This window comes from Watersipora subatra, chromosome 10 (genome assembly GCF_963576615.1).
Source record: "Watersipora subatra chromosome 10, tzWatSuba1.1, whole genome shotgun sequence".
Classification (NCBI taxonomy): Eukaryota; Metazoa; Bryozoa; class Gymnolaemata; order Cheilostomatida; family Watersiporidae; genus Watersipora; species Watersipora subatra.
The window spans coordinates 7,504,309-7,527,998 of NC_088717.1; the positions used below are offsets into that span (position 1 = coordinate 7,504,309).

The 23,690-nt window shown below is 36.2% G+C and overlaps 3 protein-coding genes across 3 annotated transcripts in view; 2 read left to right on the plus strand and 1 right to left on the minus strand.

The window, feature by feature from the left end:
• Positions 1 to 23,690, plus strand: part of LOC137405689 (ATP-dependent (S)-NAD(P)H-hydrate dehydratase-like) — a 232,414-nt gene that overhangs the window by 167,079 nt on the left and 41,645 nt on the right. The window lies entirely within an intron of this gene.
• On the plus strand, positions 2,986 to 5,822 carry LOC137405582 (venom protein 302-like). Its single transcript, XM_068091880.1, has 3 exons — positions 2,986 to 3,154; positions 4,232 to 4,347; positions 5,482 to 5,822. Exons 1-3 carry the CDS (start codon positions 3,017 to 3,019, stop codon positions 5,600 to 5,602), a joined length of 375 nt encoding a protein of 124 aa, XP_067947981.1. The 5' UTR covers positions 2,986 to 3,016; the 3' UTR covers positions 5,603 to 5,822.
• LOC137405580 (general vesicular transport factor p115-like) lies at positions 5,959 to 23,249 on the minus strand. Its single transcript, XM_068091879.1, has 14 exons — positions 22,992 to 23,249; positions 22,593 to 22,711; positions 22,274 to 22,397; positions 21,597 to 21,779; positions 19,089 to 19,290; positions 18,234 to 18,449; positions 17,239 to 17,449; positions 16,089 to 16,279; positions 13,628 to 13,796; positions 12,386 to 12,487; positions 11,547 to 11,726; positions 10,479 to 10,624; positions 9,277 to 9,456; positions 5,959 to 6,403 (listed from the first exon to the last, which is right to left on the minus strand). Exons 1-14 carry the CDS (start codon positions 23,189 to 23,191, stop codon positions 5,972 to 5,974), a joined length of 2,655 nt encoding a protein of 884 aa, XP_067947980.1. The 5' UTR covers positions 23,192 to 23,249; the 3' UTR covers positions 5,959 to 5,971.

Here is a 23,690-nt window from a genome sequence, read left to right on the forward strand (position 1 = left end):
TTTTTTTTCTATCACTTTAACTTGATTTATGTCCATGATGACGGTAATTTACGAGCACACATATTCAATGCCAACTTGAATCAATTTTTTTGAAATAAAAAAACTACATGTTTAAAATCAAGCATTGCAGTGCCCCCAAACACACTTATACATCGTTTTTTTTCCAAAGTTCGGCAAGAAAAAAGATGATACTTTTAAAGCTAACTATGGGACATGTGGCAACTTGACGCTTTACATTATATGGATTATCTCATGTAATTCGATGCAAAAACGATGGGAGGTTTACCTTATAGGGAGTTTATCGTAGCAGTGCTATAAAACCATTCAGCTATCTATTTGCTAGTGAAACTAGAAAGCAACGAAATGAAGCAAGAGTTACATTTAAAAATAACTCAGTATTGTGATTCTGTTTCCATCATTTCAGGAACTTAATTGAATGTAAGTTAAAACTGTATGTCTACGATGCATAATAAAACTGTACACCTATGGAGCATCTTAAATATACAGGTCTATGGTGCATGTTAATACTGTATGTATATGGTGTTTGCTGAAACTATATGTCTGTGATGCGTGTTGAAACTGTTTGTGTATGAAGTACATGTATGTTGACTCTGTACATTATATTTATTAAAACTGCAAACTTATGATATACATGTACGTTAAAAAGAACATGCAGGATCAGGAGGAAGTTTTTGAAACGCAGCATGTATATTTATGATTTTTGGTTTCAGTCTCTAAGGAGCTTCAAGCCTCTTACTAACTACATGTACACCACTACATACTGACAATGGGGATGACACATATGTGAGCCTCATTTCACGGAAATTTTATAGTTCTTGAAAAAAGAATAATCCTTTGACAAAAAACTTTCGGTAATCATTATTTCCTGTCAAATGAATGCTGCTAAAACTTTTTGCTGTTGTTCAATTGGTTAATCGAACAAAACCTGCTACTAAAATAACAAGTTTGCATGAAATAACATAATTGGAAAAGGTGGCTGTGCATTGACTCACTGTCTGACAGCGCCCTGGTCTAGTTTATTATTTAACGAACGCCTACATTTTATTCCTCCCTCATATAAACATTGTATTATCTGTCAGAATGACAAAATATTTGCACTTATTCTCTGATGTTCACGTCTAAATAATTTACAAAGTATGAGTCATAAACTAACTGCAAGGGTACAGGCAGCCCTTGGTTGTGACAGGCAGTACCAGGCTGACAGGCTGTGACAGGTATACAAAGCATCACGTATCCGGAATTCCTTTCCTTGATTCTTAACAGACAGGTACAAAGATAACAAGTGTACTGAGTCATTTTATCAATTAACTCATTTATGAGATAAACTTTAGTTGAGCCTATACACATTGTTGAAATTTTAAAAGCGCTTGTTTTTTTACTACAGAATGATTAAAACTAGCTATAATTACAACACATATAGTTCTAGAATAAACTTAGAACTGTTACTGCTAAATCCCTATGTTATCTTACAGCCGATTGCGCTCTCTAACTTTGACACCCCGGGTACTTTGCATACGGCGACAGGTGGTAGTGACCAGAAAGATTGTGTGACTTTCTGTAATACGCTCTTCTCTGTTTTTTCCTGCTGCCTTTTAGAATGCACGTAGTATCGCTGCTTGATACCGAAACCATAACCATTCATCAGGCTTAATAGTCCGGTTGTTGAGCCAAGTCAGGAGCAGACAATCATTTATTTTTTTAACATTAAATCATAAAATAACAAGATGATAGAAATAGTAAGGTGCAATAAGGGCCCATATGCGCAGTAGCATGGCTATTCGAGGCGCAGAGCCTGAGTTAACAGATGAGATTGTTAATGAAGAAAACATAGTTGATTAAACAAAAAAACTCAAAACAAATCTATTCTAGAGAGTCTAGCGAGTACTGCTTCAAAGCAGCCCTAAAACCATCATGACTATCAATTTTTCTTAGCCAAATTGGCGAGGAATTCCACGCTGATGACACACGATAGGCAACTCGTTTATGGCCACCAGTAGAAAAAGAGGAAGGGTCAGTAGATCAGACTTACTGCCATGTTTAACCTTGCTCTTTGTAGTGGATTCGGCATCAGGCTCAAAGACCAATTCATAAAATAGAAGATAATTGATGGTCACTGGCCTTGATAGAAATGAATCAATGAGACACAAAGTCATCTACTAATGAAATAGCATGTTTTTTTTCAAGTACTGGGACAACGCCATACATATACATCCACTCCATGTTTGGAATATGACTGGAGGCTGTATTAATGCTGTGCTTTAAAATTAGGCTATTAAACAAAATCAATATTGAGCTGATGAGTACTTATCCATTTTAGCAAAAAATTTCCTTTTAAAACTGTTCTTAATATATCTAAATTTAAATTCATGACTATAATGGGTTAAATAATAAATCTTGCTAGTCAAATTTGCCAATTTGAATTATAAAATAGCGTTTGAATTTGAATGATAAATTTGAATTATAAATTAAGTCGAAACTGAGTTATATTTAAACTATAAAGTTTGAATTATAAAATTTGGATTACAAAACTTTTGAATTATATTTGAATTATAAATTTGAATTATATAATTTAAATTATAGCATTTGAATTATAAATTTGAATTATATAATTTAAATTATAGCATTTGAATTATAAAATCAATTTATTAAGATTTCTACAAATAAATAATTATAGTCGACAAATTTTACACAGCTTGAGTTAAATGAAAGTATATAAAACAAACAGTTTTCTTTTACATTGACTTACAGCTATCTTAGCTTTCCCCACAATATCGGTGACAGCTAGTAACAGGTGCTATCAATATGAGATCATCTGTCTCTGAGAGATATCATCGGAACTCTGTGGGAAGAAAAGGTCAATGTTAAAGGTCATCAATGACTAATAATAAAATGTTTAGCTAGGCATCGCCTATTTCGGTATAAATAAGCTGTCAGCTGCTGTCTCCACCATAACAACCTTAGTAGTTGCCATAAGCCAATCCTACATACAGCGAACATGGGGAAACAGCAGAGTCTTCTCTTGGCATTTGCAGCTTTATGCATCGTACTTGAGAACATTGAAGGTCTCAGCTGTGGACCTTGCTACAAAACTGTCTGTAGAATAGAAAAGGACCTCGGGACTATATGCCATGAGGTAAGAGAAAGAGTTTTTTTATATCTACAAGTTTGTGACTAGAATTCTACCATTTTATCATGACAGAGTTATACCGAGTTAGTATTATAGAGGCATTTCACATGTTAGACTAAACCATTTAGGAGTGCATATTTTTGATGAAAAGAATTTTGCGATGTAATAAATTTTTATAGAAGAATAAATCGGGATGAGTGGACTTGTAATAGATATTATATTTTCATTATATATTAGTTGTATATTCTATAATTATTATATGTTAGTTATATATTATACATTCATTATATGTTTATCATAAAATAAAATTTCCATGATATATTTATTATATATTATTATACAAGTATTATATATTGCATACTCATTACATATCATATATTTGTTATATATTTATTATATATTATGCATTTGTTATAGATTATATATTTATTGAAAACTTTATATTCATATACATGTATATATTAGTGTATTATATATTCATTACATATTTGCAAGATGATACTAACTGTGAAAATAAACTGTTTTCTACAAATTCATCAGCAATATAAATATACAGGTTAGTAACACTACTAGTTTCAAAGAGTTATCAATTAACAACCAACAACCGATAAAAGCTTCGATTCTCATCTCAAATGACCGGTTATCGGATCATTTGAGAAGCGAAACTTTAGAAATGACAACTGCTAGTTGCTGACAATGCCATTTAACAACTGGTTTTACATTTGTAACTAAAACAGGAAATTGTACCTTTTGTTTTTATCACATTTGGAGTAAGTTTGATCCAATAGTTTTACAGCGATTGACAAAAAACTGTTGGCTTTTGTAACAGTGTAATAGTAGTATAGTGAACAGGTACAAATGGGAACGTAAAATAGTTTTCGCACTTATATTAACATCTTTAATAATTCATGATAGAAACCTCTACCTCCTTAGTAAAAAGCATGAAAATCCAATCTGAAAGTTCTATCCATTTGCAGCTATGCTGGAAATCATGGTTTTATAGGTTGGGTTTTCGTCCAGACAATAAATTTCTTTTTATAAACTCTTAACTCACTTATTTAGTTGTATCATAAATATTTTTAGCAACCCAACTTTGTGTGCCCAGAGATTGATGACAACTGCAAAGAGATAGTGCTGAACAGCTGTGGCTGCTGCTTTGTGTGCGCACCAGCGGAAGGCGAGTCATGTAGTATCTACAGGTAGGCAGCAAATATATTCTCACAATTCTCGAACAATTAGCTTTGTAACTCGTCAGGACAGCCAATTAAACAATGAGGCAGTGGAACCAACACTAACTTTTAATCAAGAATTTTACCACACGCTCCGTCTATAAATTGCACAAATTTAGTAGCAGTTACTGCTACAAGTTGACTTGATACGCTTTTTACCTGTTTCTATGAGACAGCATTTTAGAAGTATTGTCACTGGCTTTTAATATGTGATATCAATTCGGATTTATGAACAAATCTTGTTAATGGTTTCTGCATTTTTGAATAAACTATACATTTGCCACCCATGTAAAAAAACTTTTGTAACACATGTGTAAAAATTAGAACGCATGTCACTACATTCTGTGTAATGCCAAGTATAGTCTGTAATCTACTAACCTCTAGTCTTGCGATTTGAATAATAGCGATAGTTTGCAAACAATGCCATTTTTAGAAAAGTTTACCTCTAGACAATAAAGCATTTCTTTGGGTTAAACAATCTGTAGCGATATTATGTTTGAAGGACTCATCCTGTTTTATGTAAAGATCTGCAATTAGTGAGAGATGCTGGCTCATAAAAACTCATTGACAAACACCTAGCTTCCAGTTTTTTATAGAAACAAAATTGTAAAGCAACTGTCTGCAGCAAATTTACAGAAACCAAACATGCAGAGTTTAGCCAATAAGGAAGTTCTTGAACGCATTTACTGAAAACATATTCACTGTTGACCTCAACTGGTTAATGCTGTCTTTGTATATGTGTAAACTTAATAGGCATAATAAAAATAATTATTTCTGTTTAAAAGTCCAATTCCAGAAACGTGTGTACAGAACAAGCTGAAGCTATAAACAGCCTGCTCCTAACGAAACAAGGCAGTTTATATAGTAATGCATATCACAAAGATTCCGTAAATAGTGAGCTTGTTCCTATAAAGCTGATCATGTAGCTCCCTATCAAGCTCAGTTATAGACTTTTATGTAGTTTGCTTTGCTATGTAGTGTATTATATAACTGACGTACATGTCATGTTGAGACACGTCAGCTACGACTGGTAAAGCTAGTAGAATGAGCGGAGACGCTATACATGGTGTCAATAAGGGAATTACACACATCTGTTGATTGTAGCGAATGCCAGAGAGGATTACAGTGTGAGGGAATGCGAGGAGGCCTTGGAGGTACCTGCAGAGCTTCACCTCAAATCAAGAGGAGAAAGAGGACCCGAAATTATATTCGAGCATCAGCATAAAGCACTCATTAAAAGAAATTTCGGCACCACTACCAGACATCCATGAGTTTAGTGACCAGGATTAAGCACTACATCTATAAATTATGCCTTAGAGGCCTTTACCCGCTATCACTGTTGTAGTCAATTGCGAAATATTTCTGTTTATTGTACATATACATATATATTTTAGCATAATTTTTTACTATAAATAATTATCAATACACTTATCAGCCCAACGGTACATCAGAGTTCGACTTTCTCTCTAATAGAGTTTAGCAAGAGGAACCTACGAGTGACAACAGAATGCCGTAAAACTTGACAGGGTGTATTTGTAGCCCAGTAAAAATTTTGAACCAGAAGTAAAATTTTGTGCAAGTAAAAGTGAGGAACCTAGTCAGCATCATCATCGACATCATCCTCCTCGTCTTCTGAGTCGGACACCTGCTGTCCGAGACCTCTCAGCCTTCCTTTCAGACTAGCAATCTTCTCAGAGTTAGTTTCAAGGAGTAAGAGCAGGTCTTCTCCTTCATTCTCTTTTTCTTTTATACATCCCTCAAGGGTCGCGACCTTTGCCCCATTAGCTGCCAACTCTACCCTTAATGATTCTAGCTGAGAGACGAGCTGATCCTTCTCTGTCTCTAGCTTTGACGCTCTGTCTTTTGCTGCCGCCAATTCCGCTGCCAAACTCACTTTCTCAGAATTTAAACTGTCAACTGCAGCGGAGTGTTCTTTTTCTAATCTGGCAATCAACTCGGATTGATCAGGTGAAGCATCTAGAGAGGTAGGAGGAGCTGGTGGTGGTACTATCTTTAGTTTCTCTATCTGCAAGTTCGATAGCATAACATTGACTTCAGAAGGCAAGTAGACAATTTGTAAAATATTCATTGATTCGTAAAGACTACCACCCTGGCAATTTAGGGCACTGTGAGAGATCGTGAGGCGTACCCGATAAAACACAGAAACTATGTACATGTATGTACGCAACTATTCCGCAATTCTAGAAGGCAGACAATTAGCCCAGGGGATAGAGTGTCAGACTGCTAAGCTGAATGTCATGAGTTCAAATCCCTTGAGCAGCGATCTTTTATCTCTCAAATTCTAACAGTGCTTTCAGACAGCCAGACACTATCTTATTATAGTAAAGAAGATTAGTGTTGGCAGATAATTAAGACATTGCAAAACAGCTTAGGTATATGGTCTAAGCATTCAGTAATTGGTGATTTACAGGAAAGATTTTTGGTAATCCCATTACAACTTAATATTATTACTCGTTATTACATGACGAGTAAGTAAAGAGAAATGTTCAAGTAAAATTCTTTTGCACTCAATTGGCTTTTAGTAATTATCAAACATTACCCATATTTGCACTTCAACCAATGCCAGAAAGTAATATTTAATATTTCACAACAAAAAACACAAGAAAATAATTTCTATGCGTAACTTTTACTAAGCAGTAAAAGCGAACATTCTGATTAAAATTCTACCACTCGTTTACCCTTTTTTATTGACGGGTTGAATGTTGTAGCACATAACTTCTATTCGCCAACATGCTGTAAGCAGTTGCACCTGCTAGTGTACAACCTAACTAACACCTTTTCACATCTATTTCATAGTTGATAGAGAGACTATATATTAGTACACCCATACACGACGTTCAAGGACTAGAAGTTCATTAAAGGGTTTGGCAACTAATGATAGCTGCAACTAAATGACAAGTTGGAGCAATAACTGAAGAAGCATACTTGTTAGAATACAGAGGAGACCTGGTAAGGGGCCTTGCTTCTCTATAATGAATAGTACGGCTGCCTGATGAAGTCAAACTTAAACTTAGTCAGAAGATATATTGTATTATTTTAGCGAGTTCTTTTAGGTTTTCCTTTGGCCATATCCTTCATTTAATGACAGTGCACCCAGTATGTATGAATTACATGACTAGCTTTCTAGCTAATACAAGAAAGACAGATATAGCTTTTATGCAAAACCTACAGCTTAAGGATAAACATGCTATTTTGGTCTTAGAAGAATAGCCTGTACTTTATACAAGCTTTCTAGTGATGTTGTGTATATAAGGGTATTATTTAGGTAGTGTTTTGTAGTCTGTTTCTGTGCAATAAACCAGGAAAAGTAACGCATAACGGTGTGATACAACCTAAGGAAAAGTAACACATGACGGTGTGATACAACCTAAGGAAAAGGAAACAAAAACGTGTGTCAATGTTTCCATCGCTTTCACACAAGTTGGATTTATCTTCACATTGCATGGAGTACACATCGCAAATATATGGCTGCCATTTGCTCATAAATATACTAGCCCAACATATATGTATTGCATCATCATAAGCACTTAAAGAATTATGTTTTCCATTTTTTTAAATGACAATACCAGCTCTTTCAATCTTACAGACATGAAAAGTCAAATTTGAAAAATGTTTTAAAAAATAAGGTTGGCATAAAGTAATTCAATTACCCTGATTAATTGATGAGAAGAGAGCTATCAAGGAGTAAGAGAGGCCAACTAACACAATATTAGTGGGAGCTAGAGACGTCATTCCAGTTCATGACATAAACCAGACATCAGCACTCAATCTATCACTGTTTATTCATCAAGAAGTTAGTACTATATCTGAGGCTGATGTTTATCAGGTCACAAGGTCGTGCAATGCCTTCATAAACAGTAAAAGAATGATAACACTAGCAACGCTAGTAGAAGATGAACTAAAATCATATAAACACGGGTACTCTTTAACAAAGCTGATGATTAACTCGTCGCGTGCATACTTAGTCGCCATGCTTGCCAAATGACATTGATCTTCACAACTGTTGAAATTGGATCCGTTGTCGTCCACAAACAGCCAATCAATATGCAGATAGTTGCGACCATCGGTGTCAAAGTTCAACATGTTGAAAGTCCATCGCATCGTCGCTAGCAGCGATTGCGTTGACCATTCATCGCAAAATGACGTCCTCGCAGCCCATCACTAATCATCGATTTAAGCGATAGTGTGAACGGGTCTTAACACAGGAGTGACTCAGACAAATTTAAGTCCCGCGCGAGACACCAATGTACTTATCTGTAGGATAAAAACTCGGTAAAAAAAGGATGCTGTGTGACCGATGATAGATGCACTTCTATTCACCAGAATAATATTTTGGTTAGATATCCTTGAAGAGAAATGTGAGAAGCAGGCAGCAGGGGCTAAAAAATGACTATTTGCAGACATTCTAGGAAAACTCGAGCTCCTGCAGGAGATGCGTATATATAGACACAATGATTTGAAATGAGAGGAAGGTGTTGTAAAGATAGTCTTGCCATGACAAAAAAGAAGTACTCTGAGGAACTGCAGATTAATAAAAGGTAATACTGTTCTTGAACAAAAGAGGTGCACCCCCAGACACACCGGTTTGAAATGAGAGAGGCTTGCATGCTCCAATAGTAGTCACATATTAATACCTGGAGCCCAAAGACTTGGGCTAAACGTATTTAAAATACAAAAGTTTCTAAATGAAGTTTGACCTTTGACAATCAGCTTTTTTACCAAACGACTGAAAGCCAATGATGACACAATGAATTATTGGCTGGCTGTTTCTTTTCATTCTACAATGTGAATTACTCATACGGTATACAGGGGGACACAACCCCAAGTGTTAATAGCAGTTTCTCATCTGGTAGCTCAGTGTCTTGGAGCTGCACGTACCTCGGCTGTCAGTTGACCAATCGTACTGTCTCGCTGGCTAAGTTGTGATTTCAGCTCCTCTGTCTGGGCTTGTGATTGGCTATCTATTGCCGCCGTATCCCCCGTAGGAGCATCATAGCCGTTTATTTGACCGGCCTTCTGAGTTTTAAGGAGAGAGTTCTGATCCTTCAAATCTTGTACCTGATCCGAAAAACAAGTACAACATTAAGGTCAAGGTTGCCAGACTGTCTGTAGAACTGCCAGATTCATCAGCAACTAATAGCAATGATTAATGTAGTTCTACAAAAATAAGCAAAACAAAGCTGATGTTATTGCTTTCGTCGTTGCACGTAAGAACAGCTCCTTGTGACCTAGTTATATAGTGAACCCACCTAAGCCTTGTGACCGAGTTATATTGTGAGCCCGCCTAAGCTTAAACAAGGAAGTTAAATCAGAGAGAAAATTATCACAGATATGGCTAGTTACTTAACATTTAAAACAAAGTTGTCATTTATTTGTTAATTGTTGCAGTATTTGATCAAGTCAGAACTGCGAGCATAAGATAATATGATCTCGGAACAGGTGAGATTAAAGCAGTCACTGTAGGAGTTGTCATACACTAATCTCTCATAACCCTATCGATATAGGCGTTGCGCTAAAATAAGCTTATGACACCTCCATAACTTAATGGGTAGTGATTGTAACCTGACTGTCGATGACTATAAACTGACAGTTAGTGACTATAACCTGACAGTTAGCGACTATAATCTGACAGTTAGTGACTATAAACTGACAGTTAGTGACTATAAACTGACCGCTAGTGACTATAACCTGACAGTTAGTGACTATAAACTGACAGTTAGTGACTATAAACTGACCGCTAGTGACTATAACCTGACAGTTAGTGACTATAAACTGACAGTTAGTGACTATAAACTGACCGCTAGTGACTATAACCTGACAGTTAGTGACTATAAACTGACAGTTAGTGCCTATAAACTGACAGTTAGTGCCTATAAACTGACAGTTAGTGACTATAAACTGACAGCTAGTGATTATAAACTGACAGCTAGTGACTATAAACTGACAGTTAGTAACTATAAACTGACATCTAGTGATTATAACCTGACAGTTAGTGACTGTAAACTGACAGTTAGTGACTATAAACTGACAGTTGACAGTTGGTGACTAAAACTTGAAGAGTGTTGACTAAGCTACCATACCTGTTGGGCAAGTTGTGTTCGCTCCGTGGCCATTGCATCCATAGCTTGCAATTTCTGCCTGAGCGTAGCAAGTTCAGAGTCCTGTACTCGTATCAGTTCCTTGAACTGAGCAACAATACTGTCATGGTTCACTCCAGCTTCTTTGTCTAACAGTAACATAAAAATTAGAAAGATATAAAATGGATCCACTTGACTTCTAATCAATAAGTTTTCATATAAAATAAATTGGATGTAATTTGAAATTTTAAAATCAAACATAGGTTGTTTAAACTAAACTGAACATCATCTACATGTATATGAAATGTGCTGACAGCGAAGATGACTGGCAGCACGATGCTTTGTGCTAAATACCGATAAGGATATTAGTTTAGATCCTATTGAAAAAAAACTGTTCAACTGCTGCCACAACTGCAGTCAACAATGAACTATTCTCGATGCTATGATGAATGTGAATAACTGAATGAATTTTTTAAAAAGCAGATATCATTTGACAAGGTCAACTAACCAACAACCATCGTAGGTCAAACTGTAGCAGAAACAACATGATAGCAATGAACAGCATGATGGTCATTTTTATCATTTCAAAGATGAGCTTGCACAACACATTTGTAAATCTTATTAAAAAGTATCGATATTTTTCTATAATTTGCGATTGCTTTTGATGTTTGAGATGATCTGATTGCCACAAGGCTTCAAGCTAAAAATCGATAAAACTTGATTGCGGTTAAAATGAGCGGATCAAGCTAGATCTGTAGTTGTGAAGAGATCAACAAAATAGAGACGACTAATGCCCCAACTTGAACACAGTAGTCGATACCAACTATAGTGACGATAGCAACTAGCGATGTCATTTTGCATGTATTTTTCTATTGAGCTTTTCAACCGTGCTCAGGTTTTGTCGATTTTAATCTTAAAACATCCTCAAACATTAAAAAGAATCGCAAATAATATAAAAATACTGATACTTTCTGATCAAATCTACTAAAATTTTGTGCATGTTCGTCCTTGACTTGCATAGCCCGTGGCTATACAAAATAGAGAGGTAAGAGCCATGATAAGGGGTCTCACCATCTTCTTTAGTTACAGAATTGAGGAGCTGAACTTCAAGTGACTTGTATAGTTTTGTGAATTCGTGGTCGAATAGAAGGGAATCAGAGTCTCGCGCCACGATGTACGGCTTCTTCGCTGCCAGACCGTACGACTCTGATTTAGATACTTGACTCAGCCTGTCAGCGTAGACATCGAACCCTACAAATAACGCAAGTACACCCATTTAATATAGTCACGTTAGTCTATTAACTGCAATTGAAAATATATTATGGATTTGTGTTTTTATTGTTCGCAATAAATAAACAGCCTAAATTCAGCTAATACCTCTGGAGGCCACCCAACCAACCTTAAAGAAAGATAACTGTCTTCAAAATATATGCCTAAATTGAATTTACAAGATGTACATCCGACAAAATACTACAGCGGTATTTTTTAAGTGTTCATCTTTGTTAATCTTTGAAGACAAAGCAGGAAATCAGGTTACCTTAGACTAACAGCAGGTCGACAAGTACAGAAACTAAGAGTTAAAATAGCTTGAGTGGATGACTGCTAACAAGTTCTGTACCAAAATAATAACTTTAATCATTGCGGACAGCACAAGTTCCTCAACTCATATTATATTGTTCATCAACTCAGACCAGGCACTTGTACACACGCACGCATACATATGCAGGCACACTTGCGCGCACACGTGCAGGCACATGCGCGAACACATGCGCGCACGCACTCAAAACATTAAAGATAAATGAATTTCTTTCCTTTAAAGTAAACAACTTCCAATCAACGAAACAAATTAAACCGTATTGATTAGTATTGAGCAGCTCTAGGGTCAGAAGGTCGCATATAAATCGTATTACCTATTCTTTTATCTACAATAGCCCGAAGACTTTGCACATTAAACTTTTCGTTATCTTCCTTGTTGTTCTCCACACAGAGGCCGAGTAGGAATGCGCACAACCCTTCAATATAAGAGCAATAGCAATACAAACAGCTGTAGCATGCAGCGCAATACAAGCATGATGGAATATGTCTCCTGCTAGCTTTAACTTAAGGAGACTCACGTATGAGTGGCTGGCAGGGCACTAAGAGTACATTTATATATCATATCTACTAGTGTTTGATGAATTGCATCTATACATTGAAAGTGTCGATAAAAATTCTGGTCTAATTTGTTTTTAATAAATAAGTTTTTCGAAGTATTCATACAAACTGCTTTTTCAAGAAATGATTGACTATTATAGCAACAGCCTATACACTGAAGAGATCAATGGAAACTGTGTGAATATAGCAACAGCCTATACACTGAAGAGATCAATGGAAACTGTGTGAATATAGCAAGAGCCAATACACTGAAGAGATCAATGGAAACTGTGTGAATGTCAAGAGTTCAATGCTAACATAGAAACGTGTCTGATGACTGCAGGTTATGCACTATTGAACAGCCAGAGTCAGCCCAGAATCAATCATAATAAAAACCATAGAGCAGAGGTAATACTATCTAAAAGAACTATTGTTTTCTAAAGAGCAAAACAGCAAGTTCTTAACGCAACATCTAGAGGGACACACAGAAAATTCTATGAACAGTTAACTTTTCATTAAACTATAAAACAATGACTGTGAAACTAGATTAAAAAATTGCATAAAAATACACAATATTCATTTTTTTCTAAAATGTTGATTTTGGTTAGATTTAGAGAAACATTAATTCCTTTTATTTCAACAATTACAGTGAGCAAGTTATAGGTACGCTGTAGCTGTGTTAGCTATGTGCAACTCGCTGCATAAAACTTCCTCTCTGAAGGAATAAAATATAAACTATTTAATTTACTAAATCAAATTGTATTTTAGCTCAAAACCATAGAGAGTCGGTAGTAGCCTTCACCAGCTCAAAACAAGCAACTTTGAATCAGCTGTACAGAGTTGCCTCCCTTGTAGACAGATGCCCTTTGACTCACATTCAAGCTGTTTGAAAAGGAGAAAACAATTGCTATGTTTGTCAAAATAACAATGAGGCTGCGTTTAGTGTGCATAACACATGAATGACAAGGTTAGACAACTGCTGTCTGAAATTGCAAAAGTCTGTGCCAGCGCTGACTCACCTTGAACTACAAGCTCACTCTCATCGCTGTCGTGGAAGCTGACCTGCGATGTGAGATATGAGACATTGGAAGGATTGCTGAGGAAGGCAGAAGTGACTGTGGGACTATTTGATAACCAGGTTATTAGAAACATTAGAAGTCCAAGTTTGGTCTGTAGATGTGGAGACCCCTGAAACAGCGTTAATAACCATAGATAGAGCTTTACATTACAGCTTTCCAGAAAAATGAGTTTGTGTATTCTGTTTGCATATAGAACTTCTAAAAACACAGCATAGAACTTCTAAGAACACAGAATAGAACTTCTAGCAAAACAGAATATAACTTCTAAGAACACAGAATATAACTTCTAAGAACACAGAATAGAACTTCTAAGAACACAGAATATAACTTCTAGCAAAACAGAATAGAACTTCTAAGAACACAGAATAGAACTTCTAAGAACACAGAATAGAACTTCTAAGAACACAGAATATAACTTCTATCAACACAGAATATAACTTCTATCAACACAGAATAGAACTTCTAGCAACACAGAATATAACTTCTATCAACACAGAATAGAACTTCTAGCAACACAGAGTAGAATTTCTAAGAAAACAGAATAGAACTTCTAAGAACACAGAATAGAATTTTTAAGAAAACAGAATAAAACTTCTAAGAACACAGAATATAACTTCTAAGAACACAGAATATAACTTCTAAGAACACAGAATATAACTTCTAAGAATACAGAATATAACTACTATCAATCCAGAATAGAATTTCTAAGAAAACAGAATAAAACTTCTAGCAACACAGAATAGAACTTCTAGCAATACAGAATAGAACTTCTAGCAACACAGAATAGAACTTCTAAGAACACAGAATATAACTTCTAAGGACACAGAATATAACTTCTAAGGACACAGAATAAGAAACCAGCTTGTATTATCCCATAATTATAAAAAATATGGAAATGATTCATAACCAAACCAGACTGTTTAGATTATTTAGTGAAATGTAATGGCGAACTAAATCCAAGCCAAAAAATTGAACTATCAGTAACTGTGCGTCATTTCAAACCAGGTTGATGAGAGGACCAACAAGATGAAATTTGCAACCTTTTTGCCCTTTTCATAATTACAAGTAAAACCTTGCTATAAAAATCGTGAAGGTTGTTAGGTGAATGCTTTCAGTTCACCAAAGTATTAAAGAAAGAGATGCATTAGTAACGGATACAAGCAAAGGAATTTATTAATAAAAGTCAAGGAGAAAAAGTATAAAGACTTAGTAGTTCGCTTCTAGACTTTTATTTTGAGTGTTTAGCATATTCAATTAAATAAATTACACCTGACTTGCATTAACGAAATGATTTCAACTTCAGAAATATTTTTAAAGATATCAAATTATGTCTGTTTTTATGCTGCACAATCTAGAATGATTTGGAACATCAACAGCATAGCATCACTTTGACCTCACATCAACTGACCAATAAAGTGAGAGCTGTGGACACTTGTTGCCATTTTGCTAATTTTACAAAGCTATCATTTGATGGTTGATTGCTGCAGCGCCGTAGTACCAGTATAATGTTTCAGCGGATATAACTGACATAACATTTAGAATAAGCCATTAAATTGAACTTCTAAAATACATAAAAAGAAGAAAGTATTAACAGACAAAACAATTAATTACCTGTAGACATTTGGTATGGCCTCTTTTCTGTATAACACAGTTTTTGGTTATCTGGAGTCAAATTGTTTTCCGGAACATAAAAACTATGGTAATGTTAGAGATATAGCCATACAAACATTATAAGCAATTTACAAAACAATTGGTGACAAATTTCATGAGAAACTTTGCATTTTGTAGCCACGACAACAAATTGTTTACAAATTAGGAACAAAATTGCTGGCTAATAGATCTGTCATAAAACTAGCCTGTGCTAGCTATGTCCTAATCTATAGCCTAGTGTCCTTGCAGGGGGCTTGCTTCTCTGCTCATCAAACCAACAGGCAACACATTAGCATATGACAATAACCAATCAACAGCAAGTTTTACCATGAAATTTATGAAGTGGGAGAGATTCAAGCAGCACAACTAGGCTGAGCCAAGTATTCAGCATGAGAAGACAATTTGAGAAATATTAACAGGAAGCAATGCATTGCAAGTTGGACTAGAGCTGCTAGCTGATACTTCAAACCATATCCCATACCTCATTCATCCTCTATAAGTACATGCTGTTCATGGTTACTTTATGGAAATGTTTACGCGGTCACTGTCAATATTCATAGTTTAAAGGTTTACTTTATTGCCAACAAAGTAATAATACAAATATACGACAAAATATATATAAAGGTACCAATTTTGAAGCGACTATTGCCTTGCATAAGGTGAAATCTGAACTAAATAGTTGTGAAAGTTTACAATTAAGCAATAACACCAAAATCACTCATAATCTCAGGCTAATAGCCTAGTCTCCTACCTGAGAGAGGATGTTCATGCACTGCTGTAAAAGGGTAACTGGAGGTGAACCGGTACTAGTGGCGAGCTGAACCCGAAGAAGATTTTCTTTGTTAGCTATTTTGCCTAGTACAGTGTGTAATAGAGCGACGGCGGCAAACCAAGTGGAGAGTGGGTCCGCACTAAATAATCCTGAGCAAAGCAATTGGCCCGCTACAAAAAATGGAGCCGAAAGTGTTCAAAGCCACAATCACATAAACATGTAGGTTGAATGGTCAAACCTAGATACTAATTGTTACATCACAGACAAGAAATATGTATCTTCGACAGCTTACAACTTGTGATTAGATAGTTCACGAGTAAACAACTCCTCATGGTGTATCGGAGGTAAGTAACAAATGTTAGTAGGACCAAAGATTGTTTGACTAGAGTCCCTTATAGAGCATTCCGGAGGCTAGAATCTAAAATACTGTCTGCTTTCAAACAGAAGAAGATGGTCTTTACTAAACCCGCAACTAATCAGATCGTTTTCGTAACTCTTTCACTACACAATTAATTCTTTTCGATAGATTGATGAAACCTCGGTAGCTGTAATGGGTCGGACGCGGCTGGTCATTGCGAAGGAATTGTGATAAAATTTTAATGATTTTGTGAAACTCAACTAAGGGTGGGCAGTAAACATGTTTCCCATTTGCTCAACATGGTCAGCAAATCTTTTCCTTTCATTTAAGTACAGCCATGAGAGGCTAATTAATAAACTACCCCCCATTCAGAAACGTTTTGGACAAAGCCTACTAAAGACACACTATGCGGCTCATGGCATCCAAAGTTAAAACATTTTGCAATATTTTAATTTTTAAACTGCAACCCAAACAAAGAAATGAGAAAATAACTTCTCAGTGGAAGCGAGGACAGACGCGAATTCATGGTTATTCAGTGCACCTCCAAGCTAGTTAAGCTAGATGATAACTCAGACTTTAAATGCATGGTTCAGGTGATTTGCCTTAGTTTAACCAGCACAATGTATAATAGAATTACACAATTTCTTTTCAGTAGCCATATTGAACATAGCCAAAAAATTTAATAATAAGAAAGGAGAGTTAAAGCGGCAAGGTCACTGACATCATATTTGTAATATCCCGAGTATCGGCCACTAGATGGCAGTCTCTGACCTGTTATCTGGTTGACCTCTGCACTCGCTGGCAAGAGAGTTGCTATGATCTGTGATTGGCCGAGGTCATTCTTGTAAAGAAAACACTCAAAACAGTAGAGAACTGCGCAGCGCAACACGAACGGCTGTTTGTCATTAACCATCGACATGAGCAGAACAACTATGGCTGGCTGAGGGGGGTTACTGGGAGCCATCACTCCAGCAAAGTGATTCTATAACAAACAAGCAGGAGTTATCAGCTATCGCCACTGACTTCATTGAACTACATTGTTGAGGCTATATTGGAAGTCCCATTTCCGACACAGTAACAGCTGGCAACAATGAGGAGGCAAGCTGCCTAAAATAAATATGCTGACCAATAAAGTGTGATACTGAACTCTTTGGTTAAAGAAACTATCACTTATGCCAAGTTTGAAAATTGTAACTTTGTTGTAGAAAGAAACCAGGCATTTAGCAATTAAGAGGAGTTATGCCCTCATGTCTCAGTCTTAACACTAGGCTCAAATAAAACTTGCTGAACAACTAACATATGTATACGGCTAATGCTAAATGTGAAAAAATGAACAACAAGAGCAACTGAATCTTCTATGTGATTCAATAAAAAGCCTCACCTCCTCTTTGCCTTTCCCTAATCACTTGCAGACTTAACAAAACTATAAAAAATGTTTTTTATTTCCCATTCAGGTAGTCTTACAACATGTTTCTTACTAAAATTGGACACAGTATAATGCGCAGTCCCTTATAATAATTCTAAGAATTACACGCTGCAACAAATGCAAGTGCCTGAGATATGACTGCTCCGCACTTTCTATGTTTTTCTATCAGCGAGTGTATAGATGAATGTGCACCAAGTACGCTTAGCAAACTACGTACTGCCGGGCCCTATTGAGCATTGAGCCTGACACCCGACAAACTTTTCCACTACAATTTAAATATCCCAAGCTAACTTGTTTTTACAGAGAGAAAAGCTGGTCAAGACTTGAAGGGCATCATAACCTGATTGTCAGGGTGACCTCTGATGACCTCTGCCACAGTGTTGATACACTCTGTAAGAACGTCAGCGGGAATACCAGTCGCCATGAGTAGCGTGCAGAGCTGCTGTAATAATCCAGACTGATTCATTCGCCGTTGACAGACACTCCTTTCCTTTTGTGATAGACTCGGTGAGACGAGGGCTCGTACGGCTTGCAGCATGCAGTGCATATTAGCCACCTGCAATGCATGTTCGTGCATATTAACCACCTGAATGGCATGTCAGTGCATATTAGCCATATGCATGACATGTCCCACATTTAAATGTTTGCAAAATAAACAGAACTTCTTAAACAGTAAAATATTGTTAGGCCAGCTAAGCTAGTAAATATCCGAAGGGCTTCTAGTTTAACAAAGGCTGTCATGTTGACTGTACGCTGCCAACTCTGTATCTTGTTCTGTCTTAGCGATATAGTCCCAACCTGTCTAATGCCATCTACGAAAGAAGCTTATTTGAGATCAACCATCCCCAACTCAGCTGATGGTATTTAAAACAATCAAACCCGGAGCAGCCTAAAAAGAAACTTTCGGTTTCACGGCACCGCTTGTCAAAATCTTTTTCTAGCATTATACCTCATACTATGTCCTTAAAAAAATAGAGTAAATATTATTTATTTATTTAACGACTAACTAATGAAATGATGCCATATCTAGTTCATTTGTTAAACCAGATGACCAATACACCTATAACGCTATATTATCTACTATATAATACCACATTATTTAAAAAGAGGCTTTTCTTACACCTTCAACTATAGGTTCAATCATTAACAGATAATACTCTCACCACTAAAACGTGCTCGGAAAATACTTGCGTACTTTCTGTGCAGACCAGCCGACATCGTTAGCTGTGAGCGCCTCAACATCAAAAAAGGTTCCCAGTCTACGAACATAGTTTCCTTCAACAAATAGAGTCTGGTTTGACTTGTTTTCTTTGAGCAGGTTGAGGAGGAGAATGAGACAGTCTTCAACAACGATACCTCCGTCACTCAAACCCTCGCTGTGAACTATTTCAAGAATCCTACAAGGGAGACACGCGTATGATGATTAGACAAAGGCGACAAAAGATCACCATCAAAACTAGTGAAACCTTAAACATGGAAGTCTGATCTAACCAAGTGTTGCTATGAAGAATTCATCTTTTGCAGTATAGTTGCTACGTAGTTTTTGGATAAAATATAGTACCGGTAGTTTATATTTTACTGCGGTCTTCTGATCAATGATAAATAACATCTAATTACCGCAAATTCTCATCTCATGTATAGCCAAGCCACCACCATGTCTAGGCTGTACCTCAAACCACAAGTTGTTTTTTGAGTTAGAGGTATACAGCGTGTATAAGCCACACCCGCCAGTTTTCCAATCATCTAACACTCAATTTAACCTTCTAGCCATATGTGTCATTTGTGAAGTCGACCATCTCTGTCTGTCGTCACACAGACACATTGACCAACAAGGTGGCAATTGAACAATGAGTGTTCTCACCTATGCAGGAGAGGGGGGATGCGTTAACCCTTCAGCAAAATACTGTACAGTACATAAGTATCAAATCAACCAACTCATTTTGTAATACATGTCATCGAGAAGGGTAAAATACGACGCCGCATTTCAATCTCAAGTTTTTAACGCAGTTTTGAAAACTACTTTCTTTTGCATCAATGAAAAGCAACACGTCAAATGGAATCCATTGCTGGAGATGTCACATGACAGTGACCACGACTAACGACCTCATTACACCAGTACAGGTACTGGATATTTTCTAACGTCTTATTGTTGAATAAATTATTTTTGGCATTTGCGCTTTCTAAAAGGTACATTAACCCCAATGTAGTGAGAAGTTCTAGATATAATCTTTAGACTGCGAGTATAAGATGCATCTAGAACTTAAAAAAATTCTTTTTAGGTTCACAGGAATGGCTTATACACAAGGATTTATGGTACAAAATTCCATTTATAAATCACTAGTTGTTAGTAACTATCAGTAAGAAGTTGAGGACTCTGACTATTGACTGCTAAACATGCAGTGAGAGAATAAATAGTTAGAGGTAGTTAGTTATTACACTCGTGATTTGAATGATGATGGGCATATAGTTTGGTACACCGAATCCTTGAAGACAGTTTTAACAACAGTGATAGAAATAATGGTTTATCTTTGGTTTATCTTTTCAAGGCAGGCAACGTTTATCGTTGCCTGCCTTGAAAAGAGACCCCTAACACAGCACATTCCACAACGATGATAAAGATTGAAGGATATTTAGCTTTTGATGTTGTTACACCAGTGATGCTTATCATTGCAGAACCTTATCTTCTACTGATGCAGATCAACATAATAACACGTTTACTGAGCTCAACACTTTTCAACGACACCTTTTGCTAATAGCTTTGCCAACCTAGTTCCGATACTCCAGAATGTTTGAGTTTATATTCGGTGGTAGATAGACCACAACTCTTAGCAGGACAACAATATAAGTAAACCATATTAAAACAACTCATTAGCTAATCCAAAGAAGTACGTAAGGCTGGTTCCCACTGCATCACAGTTTATCAGCGTTAACCACTCAATACATTAGTGATCATTTGTGACAACATTGTTCATATTCACAAACCCAACCACGTTTACATCCGTGAATGGTAGATGACATAGTGTTTTCATGACACAAAGCAGTCGCTGAAACGACAGCCTACTGGTCCTGCAGCAACTATCATGAAAGGAAATTTAGGTTAAGCGATCCAAGAGAGCCAATCACTATCGCCAAAGTTGTGCACATTGCACAGACCGTCGTGGATGCTTGGTGAAATATTAGGAAAATTTGACAGCTATAATGTTTTCTTACGTATCCACATTGCCTCGACAATTTCATCAGTTTACGGTGCAGATAATTGATGAATGATCGTCGAGAGGACAACTTCGACATACGGCGATACAGTTGGAACCAGCCTTTAAATGTCATCTTGACGCGTCTCCTTTCAGTAAGAATATCGCCAAACGATAAATTAAAATAGCTATATTTAACTGATAACAACTTCATAGAGTAAATATCACTGTTGCAGCCAGCATTCCTTGTCAAGTTTTGATCCAAAGCGATTGTTACTGAATGCCATTATTGAAATGCCCAGCCCATAGTTAAATTGGTGTTGCGCATTGTATTGGATATTCAGCATAATATCGCGAAAGTTTGATGGCTACAATGTTTCCAGACATATCCCAATTGCCTCGACGATGACTTCAATTTACGATGCACAGACAATTCCAACATACAGCGATACAGTGTGAACCGACCTAACCTTAGCCAATAGTAAACAACACTCAAGTGCATGACCACCCACCTTTCATATGCATTCTCAAATGCAACGATTTTCTGAATGTTTGTGTGACCTTTGGTGAGTTTAATAAGAAGCAGAAGGGCATCATTTCTAACCACTTCTCTTGAGTCCAGCAGCAAGTCCATCAATTTTGGCACTCCTTGTGGAGCCACTAGAATCATCTCCTGCACAGCTTTGGGTTTATTACTGAAACATCGAGAATATCATGTTGCTTTCTTGTTACTAGTTATTCATGCATTAAAGCTCAATTAACGTATCCCAACGATAACTCATTCACTGAGATGACTCGTCGAATTTAATCAAACAATAATACGATTAATGCGATGAACTAATCAAATATGCAAACCGATAGTTAACTGAATTCTAATCATGATCTTGAAAGTCACGCAAGTCTCCAAAACAAGTTGAAAAAAATGTTCCAATAGATTAACTGAACACAAAATTGGCCAACAATATTTGCTGACAGAATGTCAGCTTTGCTATCTAAAACTTACATTTTGTGATCTATACTCACTACATAATGTAAAATTGTAATATAATTAAAATGATTTAAAATACGTAAGAGCTAAACTATTTTAATTATAAAATAGTTAAAATATTTTAATTAGCCTACTTTATAATTAAAATAATTCAAATGAGAAACAATTCTACCATAGCTCCTAAATAATGTACATAAATACCTGAGTAATGTGGTGATGAGATTAACTGCTGGTCGTCTCACACTGAAGTCATATTCATCCAGCAATGACAGCAACAGTGAAACATTAGACTCTGTTTTAATGAAAATCTCTGTAAACTGATCCCCTGCAACAAGAACACTTTATATTGTATAAATTTAAGGCTTTCCACATCCATCTAGTTGTGTGTTATAAAAAGGTATCCTTATAAAACATCTTTGGAGATATTTGAATCAAATCTCTTGATTATGATTTAGTGACTTTTCAATTAACTTTTAGCAATTGCAGCAATAATTTGTGTTTAATATGTGTACTTAATTACCGATGTCTGCTGGAATGTCTATTTCATCTTCATCCAATTCTTCTGACATTACGTTGATCAAAGCTCCAAGAGCAAAGCTGACAATTTCAATGTCACTTCGGTCTTTGTCCAAAATATCCCTAAAATTGTAGGAAACCCACATGATTAACAATTTCAAAAAAAATCAAACTTAACTTGTATTGCAAACGTTAAAACACACACACACGTACATAACATTACTGAAACAGGTTCATAGACGCATAACGCTAAAAGTTCTATGCAAAGCCGAAGAAGACACATAAAAATCAAATAAAGTTGGTAGGCTACTACACAGTTGACAGCTTGCCATATTCGCTAGTTTTGTTCTGTATTATATTTATTAAAACAAACAATTGTACATGCAAATAAATAGTAACTAACGTGAGTATTTCCATGGCCTGTGTACCGACTTGGACACGAAATTTCCCTCTGGAGAGCGATTTCAGGGCTCTCACCGCGCCTCGCCGGTCATCTAACAGTGTAGATGTTTGTGCTCTGTCACAAAGTTTAGTAACAGTATTTGCACCATCAGACGGCTGGGAACCATTTTCGCCTCCTAAATATTTCTTAAAATAATCCATTCGTAATCAGCCTATGGTATGTAATTCATTTGTAGATACTAGTTAATCTTTCTTAACCTTGTCCAGTAGGACGTGGAAGTTTAATCTTTTTAGCAAGAGAGCAACCTCCAAGGTCAAATGAAAGGAACCGTAGGCCAATGATGGCAAAGTATTGGAGTCATTATCCAATAGTCGAAGAGATTCTATACGTTGACCTCGTTATGTAGATGCTCGGAGAGTCCTAAAAACCTCAACATAATTGAGGGTCCCAAGACCCAACCGATCTACGTAAACGCTAAGCTTTGTAGGATTTCTTGTTTGTATTCGCCATTTCTAAGATATCTGACGAATAAAAATATACGCGCTATTACTTGCTTATATGCCTAAATGCTTTCCTTCACAGAAGTTATATTGTTGCAATTATTATTGGTGCAGATGTAATAGCATAACTTGACTAGCATTTGTAGATATTTATTTTAAATATTCATCATAAAGCTTATTAAAAGGTATTAATTTCTCT

Excerpts from the sequence above, each read along its gene's own strand:
- LOC137405582 (XM_068091880.1), top strand. The coding sequence starts at position 3,017 with ATGGGGAAACAGCAGAGTCTTCTCTTGGCATTTGCAGCTTTATGCATC. Across the intron at positions 3,155-4,231 it reads TCGGGACTATATGCCATGAG|CAACCCAACTTTGTGTGCCC; the intron begins GTAAGAGAAAGA and ends AAATATTTTTAG. Across the intron at positions 4,348-5,481 it reads GAGTCATGTAGTATCTACAG|CGAATGCCAGAGAGGATTAC; the intron begins GTAGGCAGCAAA and ends TGTTGATTGTAG.
- LOC137405580 (XM_068091879.1), bottom strand. The coding sequence starts at position 23,191 with ATGGATTATTTTAAGAAATATTTAGGAGGCGAAAATGGTTCCCAGCCG. Across the intron at positions 22,398-22,592 it reads AGACATTCCAGCAGACATCG|GGGATCAGTTTACAGAGATT; the intron begins GTAATTAAGTAC and ends TTCTTGTTGCAG. Across the intron at positions 18,450-19,088 it reads TCGGCTGGTCTGCACAGAAA|GTGGCTAATATGCACTGCAT; the intron begins GTACGCAAGTAT and ends CATGCATTGCAG.